Below are 20,798 nucleotides of genomic sequence, written 5' to 3'. Positions count from 1 at the left end.
AGCAGTCCAGATGACATCCGGCAAGTTCTGCACCAGAACTATGGGATTACTGATGTAAAACAGTTTAAAATAATATACCCATTGTTCCAGAAGATCAAGAGCCCTCCGATCTCATCCTGAAGCTGGTGTCTTCACTGATGTCCTGTTTGGCATCCCAGTACATCTGCTCCTGCTCCTAGCACAAATCACTCATTCAATCAGTCTTGGTGCTCATCACTGAGTGCCTTATGACCTCAGAAGTGAGAGACTCGTGGCAGTGCCATACACACAGGGCAGCCCAGCAGGTTGCCCATGCAGACACCTGATGTGGCATGGAATCAGAGGGCCAGGCAACAGGGGCAGATTGGGACAGCTGTGGGGCCAGGATACTCCAGGCTGTCCTTGTAGTATCCTGGTCAGTGAAGACAAGTCCAAGGAGTGAGTCGCACTGAAGTTAAGATCCAAAGAAGATGAAACCTGAAGAGAGTCCAAGTACATTTCACAGTCCAGGAACAAAATACATAGCCTACGTAAATTACTGAAAAAACAACAAATGATCATGTCAGTCAAGGCTAATTTACAGCCAGCTGTCAGAGAACTGTAACTAAAACTGATTAACTCATAGTCTCCCTTATGCACGTTTCCTGAAGCTGAATATCCCTTCATTGTTGGATTTGCTCCAGTTAGCATTTCTGTGTCCTCCTGCGCCCAAAGAGGTGAAAGGCTCATGCTGAAGGGTTCAGGCTTCACCTTCTGTGGCCCCAAAACATTCTATATCAACCAGAGCTTCCAGTTTCTCTTCTTATTCTTGCTGGAGCCCATCATCCTGGCACTCCTTTTCTTCTGATGGAAAGAACTCCTAAGAATAAAACATGAGAAAACCTAATCATTTTAATGACCAAGTGAATCAAAGGTGTTTACATAAATATTGATGTACTAGGTTCTGGTTGACTCAATGGGTCAAGCTGGGAATTTCTCCCAACATGTCTATTTTAAAATTAGTTGGTTGTATGCCAAAATCATAAGGGGAAGACTTATCCACTCTGCCCTGAATCTATGTCTGCTAGGAGCAATAACTTAGAAGACTGTAACATCCAGGTTTGCTAAAAGTTCAGTGCAGAGGCTACACAAACCAAAGTATAAATCTCAAAGGTCATGTGCTGGTCATGGCTAGTTTGCATGCACCAAAATGAAGAAAGCTGAGCTTTCCCTGAATGGTTGTTGAAAAAACTTGAAAAAGAATAATAAACTGAGCGGTATGAAGTATATGTCTCCTCCCCCGAGAATATTAACCATTTCACAGCATCATAGGTCTTGCTCTAAATAATCTACTTACTTCTGTAATCATTTAGTTTCTCTTTTATATAATCTAAAGCCATGCATTCTCTCTTGAAATGACTGAGGTTTAGATTTTTTCAGAAAATTGGATTTTCTGCAGATGTGAAATGCTGTACCACTTCATACATTATTTTGGTGGAGTATTTTTGATGACTTCTAGTATGGTAATAAAAAAACAAGCACTTGCTTTAGATATGCACAGAAAACCTTGGGCATGCCCAGTTTGGGTTGTGTGTGTTAACACTGCTTGTTTAAACTATTTTTGGAATTTGTTTTCTTTCCATTATATATCATGATATCTATGACAGTCCACTTTTGAAAATCTCATGATGTGGTGGGAGGACAGAAACCAAGCCCAGAGCCTCTTTGGCTCACAGAATGATTCATACAGTCTTTGAGGTCCTTGGTATATGCTTTCCATACAAGTGAATAGAGCTAGTAGAAAGGTGGATACAGAAAAACATTGCTTTACATACATTTCCAAATTTTGCAAAATATCGCCTTCAACACTCTGGCATCACCAAACACTTGCTAATGGACAGAAGTGCAAAAGTGTTTGCTGTTGTTTCACACTGCAAATGTGGAAGGAACAGACTGCATAAGAAAATCGCTTTTATTCACATAGTTGATGCATGGAAGATAGAGAAATAAACAAATTGTTAGTGTATATGACTGGAACAATAGCTGGTTCCTTGCAACAAATATTACAACCATTTAAGATGCTGTTGTATGCAGTAGGCTACTGTCACATGCATGGATAGTTTTGTTGAGCAGTTTTGGCATCATTTTATTAGTACACACAAACTAATAGCAGCTCTTTAAAATAATACAGAAAATGTAAGCTGTACATGTAATGCTAAGAAAGAATTCAAGCAACAGTCAGCATTGCCCCTAACCTACTCCATTTGCCCTATCTGAACAATGTTTTGTGTGTTCAGTCCTGCTACTTTAGTTATATATATGTGTGTGCGTATTCATTCCTATTTCACTAGAAATCCTTTGGTGAAAATCTTAAATGCTATGACTCCTACCTCATATTAGCAGGGCAGTGTGATGCAATCCAACTTTGTCCTCATAAAGCCTGCAAAGAGGAATTACAAAGACTCATGGGTTTATTTAAGGCCTTCAACAAGTGTGGCATATATCTCAGCCACATAAAGAAAGATTCTATGCATTAAGTAATAGTACATGTTTACTCTCTCAAAACCAGCATCACAACTGCCTTCTGTTTTGGGTTCTGTATCTATGTAGAGTTAAGGCTGGATGAATCATCAAATTACATGCTCTTCAGAGTACAGTCTGAGCAATACTGTAGTTATTACAGTTTTACCGTTAGTGTAGTCAACCAAAACTCTCTGGATTATTTTAGATCTCAGAGGCTTTTGTCCCAGCAGAAATGTTCTTCCCTTTCCCTAGGAATGATTTGCCCATTGATGCATCACCATACAGTGGTAGCACAGGCCAGAGTGTGCTAGTCCATAAGTCTCACGAGGCAGATTACAAGCCTGTGGACCTTTAACTATATATTACCTGGGTATACAATAGGCTATGTTTGCAGCCATACTATGCACTCCAATAATAAGATACTTATTATTTGTATTTCTTATTCTTGCATAGTGCTCCCAGTGACCTGCCATCTAGTGTGGTTGTCAGATCACCATAATTTCAACAAGTTCATTGCTTCATAGACACTTAGTTCCACTCCATAATGAACATTTCACAGTCTACCACTACCTCATTTTTCAAAATTTGTGAATTTGTGATTAACTGCTATGAAGGCTTCCTAGCTTATCCTCCTCAATGGATTGACAACAAACAAACCTCTGATAAATGTGCGATTTTAATGTACAGGTTTCCAAACAAGCAATAATACTGAATTCATTCTCACTTCAGTATCCTTTAGACCATGCATTTAGGACTAAAATCTATTTACTGCTCTTCTGCCTCTGTTTCTGATATTTGTGCTGAACTTTTCTATATGGGGGCTACAAAACTGAACAAATAATGGATATGAAATAGCCAGGATTTTATATTTGTTGAGAAACCTATTTGTGTGATATGAAATGCAGTGAAATAAGAAGCAAATTAAAATACACATCAGACTACTATTAGTCAATAGTGATATTTGTTGCTTTAGCCTGAACTTTTCTTTGACTTTACCAGCAACAATAAGAAGTTCATGGATGTTTCATTTTATGGATACAAAAATAACAATAACAGCTATGTAGTGTGGTTAAGAATTAGTCACTGCCCCACAGTGGCTGGTTGAAATCAGGAGAGAAAAGGCTTAGTGTCTCTTTGACAAAATCATAATGCACTTCCTCCTTTTATTGAACAATAATATGAGCATACGTGCTTAAATTCCACTGCATTTTGATTAACTGCACCCCCATGATGAAAAAATTAGAAACTTTCTGCATTAATTCCAGTAATTCCAGTGAATCAATTGACCATGATGCCATGATGCCCATTGTGTCAGTTCTCATAAAAGTTCCAGACATAATAAATTCATTATCTTATTTTCACAAAATTTCAAAACAGCTATTGGTATAAAATTGTCTTTTCATAGATGATCTACGTGATGCATCAAAGCTGTGTTTCTTCCCTGGTGTCCTGTCCAATGGCATTGCAGAAGCTGTTTTTCCGGCTGGTTGCACTGTTTGGAACATATGACAGTGGATCTGGCCGGATCAAGTATCTTAGAGGGAAAAAAGATATACAAATTTCTTCTGAATTCATCAAGTCTAACAAGAAACAAAATCTCACATGAATGCAAAATGACTTTACAGTGCTACCTCGGGTTACGAAATTAATTCGTTCCGCGGCGCCGTTCGTAACCCGATACATTTCGCAACCCGAAAAGGCTTTCCGTTAGCGCTGGAAAGCCGCTAGCCGCGCTTCGCATTTAAATTTCGCGCCGAAATGAATTTCGTAATCCGAAAAATCTTTCGTTACCCAGAACAGTTTTTTCCAATCTAACTTTTTCGTACCCCGGAAATTTCGTAACGCGATCAATTCGTATCCCGGGGTACCACTGTATTTCCTAGCACATAACTAGGCTACCAGTACTTGAAATGCATTTTATTCTGAACTAACCACAGATAGTTATGGCAGACATACAGAACATTATCAGAGTAATTATGAAATCTTAAGCAAAGAAAAACCAGCTAAGCAGAAAGGAAGGATAACAAAAATTATTTATATACTTCATTTATATGGTGCCTTTCTCTTAAATAATGATTATGATGATGATGCTAATAAAAGTAACAACAACAACAATGGTAGCCATCTCACAGTTCAATGGCCCTTTCAAACTAGACTCTTCCATCTTTAGCACCTCAGTAAAGCTTCCCTACATTTTATGAAATAGGAAAACGTAAGGTTGTACATAATGTTCACATATATTGTCAACCTGATATCAACTGCAGCAGGATTCTTCATCGTTGCTTAAAACCAAAACGATCAATAAACCACTTTTTTTGCACACAAAAAAAAATCATTTCCAAGAACAATGAATTTTACACAAAAACAATGTCCATAATCCAGTTGGTGTCATACATATGTGTACTTTCCACTACACAAGTGTGATGGGGAGGAGAGTTCTAAAAAATTTTCCCTCCCTCCCCAAAAACTGAAATAGGGGGGAAATCATCAAAATGTACAAAAATTCTTGGAATCATACCCATCAAGGAGAAAACCATTGCACATTTTCATTTGTGTGTGCAAGAACAAAATACGTGTACGAAGCTGGCCTAGGACATTTCAACTTTTCTGTCAAGGGCAGATATTTTTATCCAAACAATATCCTTGGATTATATAGAGTCACTCTAAGGAAAGATAAGAAAGCAACCAAATGAAAAATATAGGTGGTTGTGGGGGATCCCCCAAACATCTCTATCCTGTTAGTGGGGTGTCAAGTTAAGAGAAACACTGAAAGAATTTTCAGGGGAAGGCAAAATGGATATAATAGTGTCTTGTCCCTTCTCTGGTTGTGGAAATAGAAGGAATATGTTCCTTTTCTTTTATTTAGAAGGCACCGAAGAAGTATTGCTTTTTATCCTAATATGGTTTTGCAGCATTGCCATGTGGGCAATTAGATGCTACCATTATGTACACAAAACACCCAGAAGAAGTAAAATGGTTTCCAGCAGCACTGTGTGCAACTGTGATGGTCAACAGGGACCATAAAAACATTGAGCAGTTATGATAGTAGGTTGAAAACATTCATTTTCTTGAAGCCTCCTATTTTAAATTGATTTAAAAAAAAAAAGCCTATTCAGCTTAATCTATAAAATTAACAGTTTCTGCTGTAAGATAGAGCAAACAAATAGTCAGCTGCATCTTGTCTTTTGTAGTCTCAACTTACACAACATCATTCAGTTCAAGTCGTGTGTCTGGAGAAGGATTGATCAGGATGTATGAAAGGGTGTTGTGATGATCGTTCATTTCGTCTATAGGAGAAAAGAGGAAATGAATGAAGATAGAGAGAAATTGAGAAGGATTGATCAAGATGATGCAAGATGAGTCAGAGCAGATATACTGCTATCATTTTTCTTTATTCTTCTTTGAAAGACAAAGAACAAGATAAAGTGAGGCAAGGGGAGAGAAGAACAAATACATGATCAATAGGTAAGAGTGGCCGCTGTCTTGCATTGCTTGTTAGGCCTCAAGGTGGACCAGGATCTGAAAAGGACAGGGACAACTATGCAATCATTAACTGGTAAACAGAAAGGAGAAAAGTTTTGACATTTTTTCTAAAAAAATAAACTTTTTGATAAACTATCTTCAATAAAGTAGGTTCACATTGTTTGTCCTTTTACAATTGCTAAAACAAAACTTTATATCTTACCTCTAAAACCTACAGAGAGCCTGAAATTATAGGATAATTTTTTACTGGTGATCTTTTCCAAGTCATCATTTTGCTTCCCAATTTAAGATCATCTAAATTAGACAGTATACTGTGTCTATGATTTGTGGTTCTTTCTTGCTTTGTTATACTCCTTGCCATTTATATTGCTATTGGGGGGGGGGGCAAGGCAGTGTGTGTGTGTGTGTGTGTGTGTGCGCGCACACACACACACACACACGCCTGTGTAGCTGAAGAGACAGAAAAGCAGTCAACACTTCATAAAAATTAATGTCTTCTATGAACAGTCAAAACCTTTCAACATGTCTGTGACTCGTCTAATAAAACAATTTCGCAATGACCTTTTCTTAGTAGAAATTTACTACTGCTGAGAAACTATTCCCAGCTATTAACACTTCATCAGTTTTCATTATTATTTGATAACAGTACTGGTTCTTTAAAAACAACAACACACTACTTAGTTTGTAGTGTGTGAAGAAACATGCTTCTGCTCATGGAGGATTTTACACATAAATGTAGTACTTAGAGAAAAACACAAGAGTAGCAAGTGGAGTGGTTTACAAGATATGGCATTGCCTCCAGATTGCCAGCATGGTTAGTTTTCATGATATACTTTTGGTGAGGGGGCAGGTGAGAGGCTAATGTCCATGGCATTCCCACCACTAGCCATGGTCAAGGTAATATGGGATAATATTCTTCAGCCACTGATGACAAGGTAAGCATGATTCTGTATCAACACATGAAGTACAATTCAAAGAAAGTACAAACCATGGAAAGCATATGATTTTAGAAACAAATATTCAGATGCACAATGTCTAATAATACCACCTTATTCAACATTCTGATTTAGACATTCAGTCATGTCTATCAAGTATATCCACAATGAGCTATGGTCCATATATGGAGCAGCGTCAAAACTTTAAAATATGAAGCATGTAAAAGTATTAAACATAGATAACTGTTACTTATTTAGGGAGGCCATAGTTAGATGCATTCCACATTATCTACTTAATAGAGAAGGCATATGTCGAATTACTATACCAAGAAGAACACATTTCATTGATTTTCCTTAGGAACATTTTTTTAATCTCCTAAGACTCCAGATTTACTTTTGACCCCCCAATCTGAAATATGGTGTCCTCTTCAAATTTTCCCTCATATAGCTCATCCTTTTACATTCATTCTTTCCCATCTCCCTTGGCTTAAATAAAATAAAATAAAATATAAAATGTTGGCATTGCTACTGGTACAAAGCATATTCAGCTAATATGCAAAACATTTTGTGATTTGTCAACCGCTCAAAATCAGTGTATTAGGAAACGACACCTCATTTTCTGTAAAAGAATGTAATATTTACAGCTAGGATCAGTGACATGAAAAACAAGGGCCAGAAACACATGGGCAAGCTAGAGCAGCTTCAAGACGCTTCAGGGAAGGGATGTGCATATGATGCATGCCCCCAGAGTGGCTGGAAGCTGGCCTGAGGTTGGCTAAGGCAGCCCAGACATGCTGGAAAAAGGAGCACAAAAAAGTGCTCCTTGCCAGTGGTCTATCTGAGACTGTGGTGGTGGCCAGCCTCGGGACCATGGTGTCTTGTCATGTGGTACCATACCGATTGAAGGGAAAACAGGGCTGCTTTGCCCCAGTGTAAAAAGTTTCCTGTTGCATTGTTTAAATGGATGTGTTAGTTTGACAGTATGAAAGACAAAAGTAGCAGTGCTCTACAAGCAAAAGGAATCAGTTGTAAGTGCTTGATCACTATGGATCAACACAAGAAAAATTTTACAGTACTAAGAGGCAGAAGAAGACAGGATTTTTCCACATGGACAGGATCTGAAAAGGAGTAGAATCTGAAGTTTTGTAGTTTTGTAGTCTCAGATTACAAAAGAAAAGATAATCTATCTAAACATTAGGAAGAACTTCCTGACAGTAAGAGCTGTTTGACAGTGGAACACACTTTCTCCACATGTGGTGGAGTCTTCTTCTTTGGGAGGTTTTAAAGGAGAGGATAGACAGCCTTCTGTTGGGTGTGCTTTCATTGTGTATTCCTGTATGGCAGGGGGTTGGATTAGATGGCCCTTGGAGTTACTTCCAAAGCTATGATTCTATGTATCTACATCATACAAAAGATGCTTAGAGTTTCTCTACACACCTTACTTTTGTGTACACTAATTTACATTTCCATAGAACCACGTTTGCTATTTTGTTGCCCTGTTCCTGTGTCCAAATATCTTCATGATACTCTGTGTCTTGCTAAAATTTTCACTTGAAAAATTTGGTATAATGCACACCATCAAAGATGCCATTGTACAATGAGCAAAAGATATTGGCAGAGAAACTGGAAAGCTGGCATTATGCCATAAAAAAGACACGGCAATACACAAAAAGCCAAAAGATTTGAGAAAACTTTCAAAAGATGGCATTTCAATGGCATCTAACACTAGCAAAGATCACCAAAATATACAAAACAGAAAACAACAAATGTTGGAAATTGTGGAACTGCCCACAAATAAAAAAGTTTTGGACACCCATACATTCAAACATCAGCATAATATTAAACATAAAATTTGAAATGAACCTTGAAATTTATTTACTTAATATGACATCCAAGGATATTAGAACTGGCAAATTTAATCTCAGAGTCATTGGCAATAATCTTTGAGAACTGGAGAACAGGAATAGTGCCAGCAGAGGAGGAGGGCAAACAATGTCCCCATCTTCAAAAAGGCAAAAAAGAGGACCCCTACAATTATTGCTCAGTTAGTCTGACATCAATACCAGGAAAGATTCTAGAACAGATCATTAAATAAAGAGTCTGTGCACATTTAGAAGAGAATGCCATAATCACAGAAAGTCAACATGGGTTTCTGAGAAATAAATCATGTCGGAATAATCTGAGCTATATATATAAAATTTCCAATTTAGTAGATGAATGCTGTAGACATAGAATATTTCAGTAAGGTGCTCCATGATATTCATGCAAACAAGCTAGTAAAATGTGGGTTAGACAATGCAACTGTTAAATGGATTTTTAATTAGTTGACCAGCTGAACCCAAAGGGTGCTCAACAATGGGTCTTATTCATCCTGGAGACAAATGGCCAGTGGGGTGCCACAGGGTTCTGTCCTGGGCCTAGTGCTATTCAACTACTTTATCAATGACTTAGATGAAAAAATAGAGAGCCTGCTTATTTTCAGATGACATCAAATTAGGAGGAACTGCTAATACACCAGAGGATAGGATCAAAATTCAAAATGACCTTAATAGATTAGAAAGCTGGGTCAAAGCTAAGACACTAAATTTCAACATGAAGAAATGTAAGGTACTACACTTAGGACAAAAAAATCGAAATGCATAGATATAGGATGGGGGACACCTGGCTGAATGAAACTACATGTGAAAAGGATCTAGGAGTCCAAGTAGACCACAAGTTGAACATGAGTCAACAGTATGAAGCAGGAACAAAAAAGACCAATGCAACTCTAGGCTGCATCAATAGAAGTATAGTGTCTAGATCAAGGGATGTAATAGTGCCACTCTATTCTGCTTTGGTCAGGCCTCACCTGGAATACTGTGTCCTGTTCTGGGAACCTAAGTTCAAAAAGGATGTTGACAAGCTGGAGCGTGTCCAAAGGAGGGCGACTAAAATGGTGAAAAGTCTGGAAAGCATGCCTTATGAGGAGTGGCTTATGGAGCTGGGTATGTTTAGCCTCAAGAAGAGAAAGTTAAGAGGTGATATGATAGCCCTGTTTAACTATTTGAAGGGATGTCATATTGAGGATGGAGTAAGCTTGTCTTCCACTGATCCAGGGAATAGGACCCAGAACAATGGATGCAAGCTACAGGACTTAAACATTAGGAGGAACCTCCTGACAGTAAGAGCTGTTCAACTTTTGCCATGCAGTGGGCACACTCTCTTGGGAAAACGTGGAGTCTCCTTCTTTGGAGGTCTTTATACTGAGGCCGGATGGCTATCTGTCAGTGGTGCTTTGATTGTGACAGGGACGTAGCTAGGATTTTAGGAATGGGGGGTCCAGACTAAGTGCCACCATTTTAATCGGGCTTGGGTGCGGTGGCGCAGCAGCACACACCATTCATTTTTCTAATGGAAGGGGGGGTCCGGACCCCAAGAACTCCCCCTTGGCTACATCCCTGATTGTGAGTTCATGCATGGCAGGGGTTGGAATGGATGGTCCTTGTGGTCTTTTCCAACTCTATGACTCTGTGAAATAAAATACCATATATGCCCATGACAAAAACTGGATAAAAATATTATATATAAATTCCATGGAAAGAATAAGTATTGCTCAAATGTGGAAAACAAAAGCAATACAAAACAAAAAAACATTCCACTATAGATGAATGGTTGCTAAAACTATTGGATATGATAAAAATGGACAAATTAACTCATTTGGTAAATGGGAAATCACCAGAAAAGACTGAACAGGAATGGAATAAAAGATGAACATAATTCAACTTTATTAAGAATAGATATCAATTGAAAACATATTTTAGCTTAAGGGATAAATATATATACTGCAGTTGCCATCTGAAAATATTTAAAATAGAACTTGATAAGAAACATAAAAATACTTTGCATAAGACAGTGAGATAGGAGGAAGTGCAGAGAAAAATGACAGACACAGGATTTTTACAGTAATATCTGTAACATTAAAGTATCTGTTTAAGGCGTCAGATAATGTAATTCTTTAAGTAATGCTGTTTTATTTTCAACACAACGTATGGCAGCAGTGTTTACGTGTTATAATTTAAACTATTATAAAAATGTAATAAAAAAATTGAGTCATGCACAAACTTGGACACTTCTCTTCTAACCATTTATGAGCTACTAATGCATAAGAAGTCATCTTTCTAATACAATGATTGCTAAATTTAGTTAGGGAGTTTATCATATGGAAATTTAAAATTGGAAATTTTAAATGGTCAGATCCCATTCACTCAGAATTGGGTAAATGGTTCCCCCCTCAAAGCGCTATTAACTTGTGCAGAATCTGAAATCAATCTGCACTTGTGCACAAATGTGCAAATGGTTTTCATACGACAGGACCAAATGGGTCTCCATCCCAATAATGATAAAAGCACATGCTTCCCAAAAAAGCGATCAAGTGCGCAAATTATTTTCACACACTGACCATGACAAATCTCTGTGTGTGTGTGTCCCTGCCTTCCCTCAGCAGCTTTTCCTTTAAGTGCCCTGGCTATGGGGAAAGGCTAAAGCAGAAGACAGACAGACAGACAGACACAGGAAAGAGTGAGGGGGAACTCAGCCTTTTCTCTGTCTCGCTTGCTCTGTTCCTACCTTTGCCTCAGTAGTTGTTTCTTTAGGAACTCTGGTTCAGACGAAAGGCTAAAGTGACCCCCAAACTGTCCCCTTCAAGGGATTTTGGATTTCAACTTGCAGAAGCCTCATCCATGTTAGCCAATAGCCTGGTATTCTGGGAGCTGAAGTCCAAAATCCCTTAAAGGAGATAGTTTAGGGATTGCTGTGGCTGAAGCAGGAGACAGAGGGAGAGAGAGAGAGAGAGAGAGAGAGAGAGAGAGAGAGAGAGAGAGAGAGAGAGAAGCGTGTCTGGACTCAGACAAGCATTATTTTACTTATTCTGCAGCACTGGAAGTAAACTCACCCCAAAGAGCCATGGGAAATCTGGCAACAAACACAAAAACAGGGAGAATCCCATGAATATACTGCAAGTAGCTTTCACACTACAGCAATTGAACAAAAAGTGAATTTATGAATGAAATGGAAATGAATTTACGATATTTTCTCAAAAATACTTATTTCCTGGTTCATGTCACTTTCTTGTTGGATTCTAAGCAGTTTGTGTGCAATGTCTTCTGAAAACCATTTGCACAATTGTGCCTAATATGCTGGATAACTGTGGGTTCTGACCTTTTTAAACTTCCAATTTTCCCCTTGTGATAAACTCCTTACGAGTCTTTGGGGAGGGAGGAAATAAGAAAGCTCTAGCATTCTTTGACCCAAGGCGTAACTGCAGAAATCATACATCTCCCTCTCCCTATAGAGAAAAGTCTTACCATAACCTGTTGTTGAAAGACCAAGGTGTTTCATTCTGTTTTTCACCAATTCAGCAAGTTCCTGCCTTTCTGACCTTCTGTATAAATTCATTCTCTGCTGACTTATTTTTTCTGCTGTTTTCGCTGAGTGCTTTGGCACTTTCCGGCTCAGCCGTCGAGCCCACTGCATACTTTTTCGTCTTAGCAAAGGATGGTCTGACTGGTCACTGGATGTTGAATTGCGATGGTTGCTACGGTAGTTAAAATGTTCTTTACTGTCCTTAGTGTCTTCCCATTCCTCCACACTGATAGATATTTGAGACTGTAAAGAGAAAGATATTCCAGAGATTAAATCCTTTGGAAAGGATCTTCACTTTCTCTAAAATAATCAGTCTTAACTTAGCATCTCTCGCACCACACCATACACTATCCTCAGTGCCATTCCCACTCCCATTCCCATTTTTTTCTTTGATTCTGATATATGGTACAGACACTTTTTTTGACAATGGACTTGTAGTGTAAACTCTACTGAAAGAAAGTAATGTATTTCCTTCCAGAAAATTGTTATATAAACTTAGTTAAGCCACTAACAAAGTTTAGCGTAGTGGTACAGAAATACTTCAAACTATTACGTTTATCACACCAGTACCTGGAAACGTTCCTTGGAGAAACAACATGGGAACGGGTGTTACTGCATTCGGTAATTTATAACGTAATGGTAACAGTATGAGAACACATTTTATCGCACTGCATGTCCTGTTTTATTGGTACTGTAGCCGAGATCATTCCCAAGCAGTCCTTATTTTGCACATGTGTAAACCCTTGCAGAGAAGATTTTAGTACCATGGCAGTAAGTGATGTCATCACTCTATGATCTTATCACTTCATGGGTCAGACACCCCGCCTGGCTCACTGGAGTTGCCCATAAAAAGAAGCAGGCAGGAAGAGAAAGGCAAGATGGAGCCAAAGGGAATGAGTCATGGCTGTGGAAGAGGAGGAGGAAGAGAGCCGGACAACAGACACCTCTGTTTTGGGGGGGAATCTCACCCGGCCTGCTTTTGGAGGGGGCTGGTCCAAGGCGCAGAGGTCGGAGGGAGAGAAGGGCTGCGACTCAGAAAGTTTAGAAAGTAGGAGGCTGCAGGGAAAACACACACAGGCAGAGGCATCCCTGCCTGCTACACACACACACACACACAGAGGCATCCCTGCCTGCCTGACACACACACACACCTGGTTGCCCTGAGGGCTGCTCCCTTTCCCTGGCTTCTCTCTTGTCTATTAGGTGCTCAGTATATGGGGGGGGGGGGGGATTCTCCATCCAAAAACATGCTACAGAGAAGTTTACATTGTGATCATTCTTTTTCTTGGGGGAAAAAAGTATTACATGAATAAGAATATAATTAAATGTTAACACTACTTGTGGTGCCCTCCTCATGTCAGCAGAGATTGTAGACGTTCTAGGATGGGACGGGAGGAAATTGTCCTAGCCAATCAGAACACGAAGACATGTTGAGAAAGGGTCGGCTTATTACACTTACATCACCTAGACCGGTCTGAAAGCATTCTTGCTAGCTGAGAATTATTTCAAACAGTTCTCACTCTGGGATGGGCTAGGGACACTATCAGCACTAATTGGGAACTAGAAGGGAACCCAGCCGTGAGATAAAGAAGTTTATCGCACCCATTTCCCCCCCCCCCCCAAATTATGGGCACGGGAAGGGGATGCTTCCGCCAGGCAAAAATGGCACTCCTTAGCACTGAACGGGGATGGCCTGGTGCTGGGCACCAGAATGGGGCCTTTTAGAGGATGCTTTGATGTGCATTTTTCTTGGTCGCACGCACCCATGAGCATCCCCTTCCCATGCGCATAATGGGGAAAAATTGGTGTAATAAACTTCAAAGTAAGTTCTGTTCTATTCTCATTTGATACCCAGAGCATTGCCAGAACACTATGCAATAAGCTTATTTGTTACACCAAGTGCATGGTGAATGAAATGATAGACAAAAGGGAAAAAATGGGACGAATATGAACATAGGAGCTAATTTTTACAAGGGATGTGTGTGCATACATATCGATCTATCTGTCTCAACACACACATGCACAGTACTGAACTTCTTTTACATTTGCTGATTTCTCTTTTCCATATCTATGATACCATCTCACTCTTAGTTTTAACCAGTCCAATACTATGCTTATGCAATATGTTTGTAGAACCTGTGTTTGAGCAATCATAGTGGAATCAAATAGAAGTAAAAAGAATTTAAAATGTGGAAGTGATCCAAGTTGCTGAGTCTGTTCCAGGAACAAATTCAGATTTATATTGGGGTTTTATTTGAGAGACAAACCAAATGGTAGAGTGCAAAATAACTCTGCCCTGGTTGTGAAGCTATGATATTACAGTAGTTCCAAGAAGAAGATGAACACAGATTTGTTGGGACTACGTTTTCATGCAGAATTAAGCAGGGGGCATAGATGGAAGGCACAATGCTCTCTGACAATATCAGGAGAAATGACAGTTTTGCATATTCACTATTAATATATAAGAGTAAATGCAGAGATCAGCATTTTTTGTTATTTAAAGGGAGATGTACCTAATGGAAGGCCATCTATAATACATGGGAATGGGAGGGGGTTCGTGGTAATCTTGTGTCTTTATTTTCTCTGTGCAAACTAAAGTATGTACTCCATAACACACCAGATGAGGAAAATTAGAACATGTCCCTGTTTATGGTGAGGTTTATTAGCACAAATCTGAAACAAGCACATGGTTGTTTTGTGAACAAAACAGCACTTTCTGAACAGGAAATAGCATTATTTGTGTGAAAAATAATATTTTAATGCAGAACTATTAATTCCTGTGCGGAAAAAAAACAGTAATTTGGATTTAGTCTGTGTAAAATTTGTACATATTTGATCTCGATAGAAAACAGCATTTTCTGCATGCAGAGATATTAATTATTTTTTTACAGAAAATGATTTTTCTCTGCACAGAAAAACCTTTTTTTGCACAGGAATATTTCTGCATCAAAGTATTATTTTTCATGCAGAAAAAGCTATATCCTGTACAAAACTACCATGTACTGATTTTATGCAGAATAAGTCACTGTTGTTTTGCACAGGAAACAGCTTGTTCAGCATGAAGATGGACTATCTTTTTTCTTGGGACCATCAAACATATTATTTTTCCCCTTCCTGCTAACAGTAATGGAGAAAGAGCAGGAAAAGAAAAAAAAAGTTATTTATTTGCTGTGGCAAACTGATTTCCTAAATCTCAGGAAAACCCACTGGGAAGAATAATACAAAAGTAAGACTTGTTCAGTTTTCACCCAATATTTGAACATCCCAAAGTGTTTCAGGAAACTGTTCTGCACAGAAATATACAGTTTTATATGCAAACACTAGGCAAATGGAAACACATGACAAATACTTACTTGTGAAGCCATTTCTCGAGACTGACACAAAGAGTGAGATGGGGAGGAGGAGAGAAAACAAAACACAGTTCAACAACTGGCTGAACAAGAAATAAGCAAAGACAGTTTACAGTGATCATGATATTGGGATGCTGCAAGTAAATACATAAATCTCACACTGAACAGATTTATTATCACAAGAACACATCATAATCAGGGTAAAAGTAGGAATGGCCAAATCTGTTAGTGTCATTTGTCTTTCATATTTCATTTTAAAAATATTATTTTTCTCCTATTCAATTTATTAAGAAATTTACAAATGTTGGAAGTTCTTACCCAAGCCAAAAATTGTCTGGCAAAATTCAACATATACAGCTGTTGAAATGATGGTGTGGACTTTACTGTACCTGCCTGGCATGTAGATAGTCTAGATGAAGAACATGATTGGGAAAAACAGAGGTGGCAATTCTAAATGGGAACCTCAAGCATGCTGAATATTCAGAGATTCAAACTCAGACTTTTCAGAGCTAAGCACTCAAAGCTCACTTCTCAGAAGGGCAAACCTGTTGGTTTTGCATTTCCTCACATTAATTTAAAACACACACACACACACACACACACACACTTTTCCATCAGAATATGAAGAAACTTGCAAACATTGGTCAATTCTTTTTTTTTTTAAAGCAAACTGAATGAAAGTCATGACTATCCATTCATAAAAGTAATCTGTTTAACAATGGGGTATTATCTATAGCGTTGAAAAAGTCATGTGTGGAAGTGTGCCCCTTGCCCTTTCCTACACCCTTTTCCTTAACTTTATGGATGGCGAAGAGAACTATAGGTGTCTGGGAAGCTGATGTGACTAACGCCTAGCATGAAAGGCAATTGATTTTTGTCTTACAGGGGCAGACATCTTGAGTGAGTCAAGGCTGCTTTTCCAGCTGTGACCTGTCAAAGTCTCACACCATTTCTAGCTTTAAATTAGGTATCGTTTATCTGGTGTTCACAGTTCTTAACCTAATTAGGCAGTCTTGGGAATTAATGAAGGCTAAGTTATCTCCTTTTAAAATAATGACAAATCTAAAAAAAACAAAAAAAACCACCCTACCTCTCCATAAGTGTCATCTTGTGTTTTCCTAATTTTTTATCATTGGCAGTTGTTGATTACTAAAAGCTATGTTTAAAGACATGGGAAAGTAACCACCAGTCTATTGTTATTATTATTTAATGCACATATGACTAAAAATCTAATATGCTGCTGTGGCACATTTGCAGCTAATTACATTATTACCAATTCCATACTACAGAATTCATACGCATTTATTTCAAAATAAATCTTAACAAAGATGGAAGTGTATTGCAGGGCCATTTTACTGTATAACAAAGATAGAAGACATAAGTAACCAAACTTTTATAGCCTATTTTGCATGCATTAATAAGATCTATTTTTATTGATCAATGAAGAGTACCATTACTTAAAACTTTCTTAAGCACTTGGGAATACACATTCCTCAGTTAAATTCTGTGACAGTTGAGCTTTATTCTGATGTATGAATAACTGTTTGTGATAATAATAAATAAGTGAACATATCCTGTGTTTTCATATTCTGCAATGATATATTTCTATCCTGTATTTTCAGCCAATGGGATTGATAGCAGCTAATCCAAATGAGCAGATGGCAACCTAGGCAAGTAAGGGACAGTTCATAGACAAACAGCAGCTAGATCTTAAATAAAAAGAAAATAGAAAATTAGATGTTGTGGACAAGAGATCTAGCAAGTTTTTTTTCTGGGATCTGCTAGATTTTATAAGCAAGAATAATCTTTTAAATAGTACAATCCGTTCCAGCACCTCTTCACCTAAAATTATCCATCAGGAAAAAGGCTGGATTGATTACTTACCAGATCCTTCTAGGTGTACTTGGGATTCCACCAAAAATCATACTTGGTGATTTCAACAGTAATTAAGATGTTGGCTCAAAATATACACTTCATAGAATTACAATTATGAAAATAAAAATCATCATAAATGTTTGTTGCTAGCTTAACAAATAAATTAAGAGTTGCTGTTGAGTTTTGATTGTGACAAAATTTAAGATAAAAATAGAAGTATGCAGCATGGACAAATATCTGGGAAATTTCATTTATTTGTTCAATTTAAGCTAATAGTCTAATTGTCTTTAATATAAATGAGAATTTTACAGATCCTCGTGGAAGAATCTAGCCTTCCTTGGCAGACACTGGACCTAGGCAGGTTTTCAGTTTGCTGCCATGAGGGGTAAAAGTAGGAAGATGATGTTGATACATACAAACCTACTTCACAATGCCAGGTTCCCTTCTGCCCATTCTCAGACTTACCCATGTTGCTGGAAAATGGCTAAAGAGGCCTTCTACATAGATAAGCCTGGGGATGAGCAGAAACCTCTGTGCAACTGGAAACTATACTTTATTTGTGCTTTCAGTCCTACTGAGACTTCTATTCACATTCAAAGAAACCTAAATATAAATTCCTTTTTCCTTTATATGGATACCATATATTCCTTTTAATATACTTGCGACAGTAACACCAGCATCCTGAATACATGTTGGATTCATGGAAATGCCTGAATGAGATACAATGTAATATGAAAATTTCTATATACAATTAGTATGAAACATCTACATACACATGAAAATGCAGTGCATCATATATGGGAATTCCAATAGGTCTGCAATTTGTATACATGCTTTTATGCAATGATGTTCAAATAGTTACAGTAATTTTGTGTAAAGTGCAGTCACCTGAAATTAATAGCATTGCACTCTATATTTTACATTTTCAAGTTTGCTGCCCTCTTTTGCGTGACTGCCCATAGCATGCTCTGGGATAAAGTGTATATACCTAACAATTTTACAGTCCTAAAATTCTTCTCATAGCTTTAATTTGTTTTATTTTCTCATTCTCCTTGTGCATGTGTTTATGTGAAAAAGTAAAAAGAATTTCAACACTATTAAAAATGTTTTTGATTTCCTTATCTACCTACGGTTATAAATTAGCCATGTCATGATGCCTCTTCTGAAAGGAAAATAATGTGGGATAATATCTAAACATTTTATGAAATCAGAATACATGAACAGTAGACCATATAAATGAGACGCTGAATGAATAAATGTACATTTTGATATTTCTTAATTATTTTACATTTACTAACATATACATATATAGAGCATTTTTATCACACTCTGCAGCAGAAAAGATGCCTGGAGGTGATCAATAGCAAATATGTTAGTCCTTGTTCAGGGAGAAAAGGAAACAGGTAATTTAATTTCATCATCAACTCATAAAGTCACAAACAGAAAAGCAACGGAGAAGTCTGCTATCCATTGCTCACAGTGTTGCAGTTCCTCTACCTATTTCTATTTATAAGCTGGTAGCTTACAATGTCATTTTCTTCCCACTATCCAATTTCCTTTTCCTTTTCTTTTCACACCAATTCAATGGTAAACCTGAGAATAGAGACCTCCTTGGCAGCCTGAAAAGGTGAAGAGCTGGACGGAAATGCTTTACATATATAAATAAATATCTGTGAAATCAATTTATGCACCATATAATAACTGTATAGTGCTCCAGACAGAATTCAGATAAATTATTTTTGGACTATAATGCCCTTTAGAGTCCTGTAGGGATGAAAAGAATGTTCGATATATTCCAAACATGGTTGAAAAACATGGCTTCAAGCCCCTTCCAACTGTCCATTTCACCCCACAGACAGAATTCTGGGTTTGAGGAAGGGGAGTACACTGCCTCAGGGGCATCACTAGGGGGATGCAAGGGGTGTGGACCACACCAGGTGACTCCACTGCCTCCCAAACATCTGTCTTTTGGCAGATATGGACTATGGTGTTCATCTTCATCCCTTTAAAATGCTGAAGAAATGGTGTGAGTAGCGCAAGGTTCAGTGGAGGAAAAAAGAGAGGGCCCAGATTTCAAAGCATTATTTTAAATAAAAACATTTTTTTAATTTTTAATTTTAAAATTCTTTTAAAATTTTCTTTAAAAAGGACCCCATATTTTACCAATTTTTCCATTTAACCACGTGAAAGTATGTACATGGAAATACACTTAGACTGTGCCTATGATACTGTAATTTAAAGGTATAAATTTAATTACGCTAGTTGTCCAAATCACAATTATCACAGTTACATCCAGTGATATACAGGAATTACAATTTATGAATAACATTAGTACATTAGTGCATAACATTAATAAGAGCCCTGGTGGCACAGTGGTTTAACGCCTGTACTGCAGCCACTCACTCACAAACCACAAGGTTGTGAGATCAATACCTGCCAGGGGCTCGGGGTCGACTCAGCCTGGCATCCTTCCGAGGTCCGTAAAACAAGCATCCAGCTTATTGGGGGCAATTAGCTTACACATTGTAAACTGATTAGGGAGTGCTTAAGTGTACTGATAAGCAGTAAAGAAATGTACTTGCTATTCCTATTTTTACAAAAAACATTACTAAGGATTCTATATGATCTGATATGGGAGACAGCCAAAGGGAAGGGTGACACCATGAGTTGCCATACTGGGTGACACCAACCTTAGTGACTCCATTGCATTGCCTATAATACTAGAGCATTAGAGTTTATTACATTATCATACTGTGTTTAATATATCTGTTTCTGTTTTTTGTTTTAAATCTGTCTCTGGCTATCTGTCAAGCCTGAACTGGAATCAGGCCAGAGATACCAAACTAAAGAATCCACACTACACAACAAAGCAACCAAAAATCTACATATATAAGGGGTCACTCTGAGGCTCAGTAACTGAATCTAGAAAGGAAAGAATTGTGGGAACAAGGGCAGGATTCCCTGGAGTTGGAATTATGGGGACTTGCCTGGGTAAAGGCATCTGTCACATGTAGTGACTAAATGTCAGTCCAATCATAAACAATACAGGATAGAATTACTCTGTCTTAGCAAGTCTAGTTGGAACACAGCAAAGCCAGTGTGTCAAATGTTGCATAAATTTGGAAGGTCTACTTCCTGAGTGAATACAAATTTCAGGCTCACAGAAATAGCGAGCTCTTTAACAAATTTATTTTTCAAGCAACATTGTTCCCCTGTGGTACAAGGATTTGGAAATTGTTGGTGTAAAATGAATAGGACAACTCCAAGCACCTAA

General features: G+C 38.0%; 1 protein-coding gene across 1 annotated transcript in view; it reads right to left on the bottom strand.

Moving 5' to 3' along the window:
* Positions 1 to 235: 235 nt before the first annotated feature.
* The window catches only part of KCNT2 (potassium sodium-activated channel subfamily T member 2), a 281,831-nt gene continuing 261,268 nt past the window's right edge, over positions 236 to 20,798 (bottom strand). Inside the window, exons 27-31 of the mRNA XM_089515794.1 lie at positions 15,653 to 15,673; positions 12,242 to 12,542; positions 5,684 to 5,768; positions 1,794 to 4,015; positions 236 to 838 (exon numbers count right to left, since the gene is read on the bottom strand). Of these exons, the coding sequence (XP_089371920.1) occupies positions 3,904 to 4,015; positions 5,684 to 5,768; positions 12,242 to 12,542; positions 15,653 to 15,673 (519 nt within the window). The 3' untranslated portion in view covers positions 236 to 838; positions 1,794 to 3,903. The remainder of the gene's footprint in view (positions 839 to 1,793; positions 4,016 to 5,683; positions 5,769 to 12,241; positions 12,543 to 15,652; positions 15,674 to 20,798) is intronic.

This window comes from Sceloporus occidentalis, unplaced genomic scaffold (genome assembly GCF_023333645.1).
Source record: "Sceloporus occidentalis isolate IW3139 unplaced genomic scaffold, rSceOcc1.0.p SCAF_3, whole genome shotgun sequence".
NCBI lineage: Eukaryota > Metazoa > Chordata > Lepidosauria > Squamata > Phrynosomatidae > Sceloporus > Sceloporus occidentalis.
This window is presented reverse-complemented; position numbering and strand designations above follow the sequence as displayed.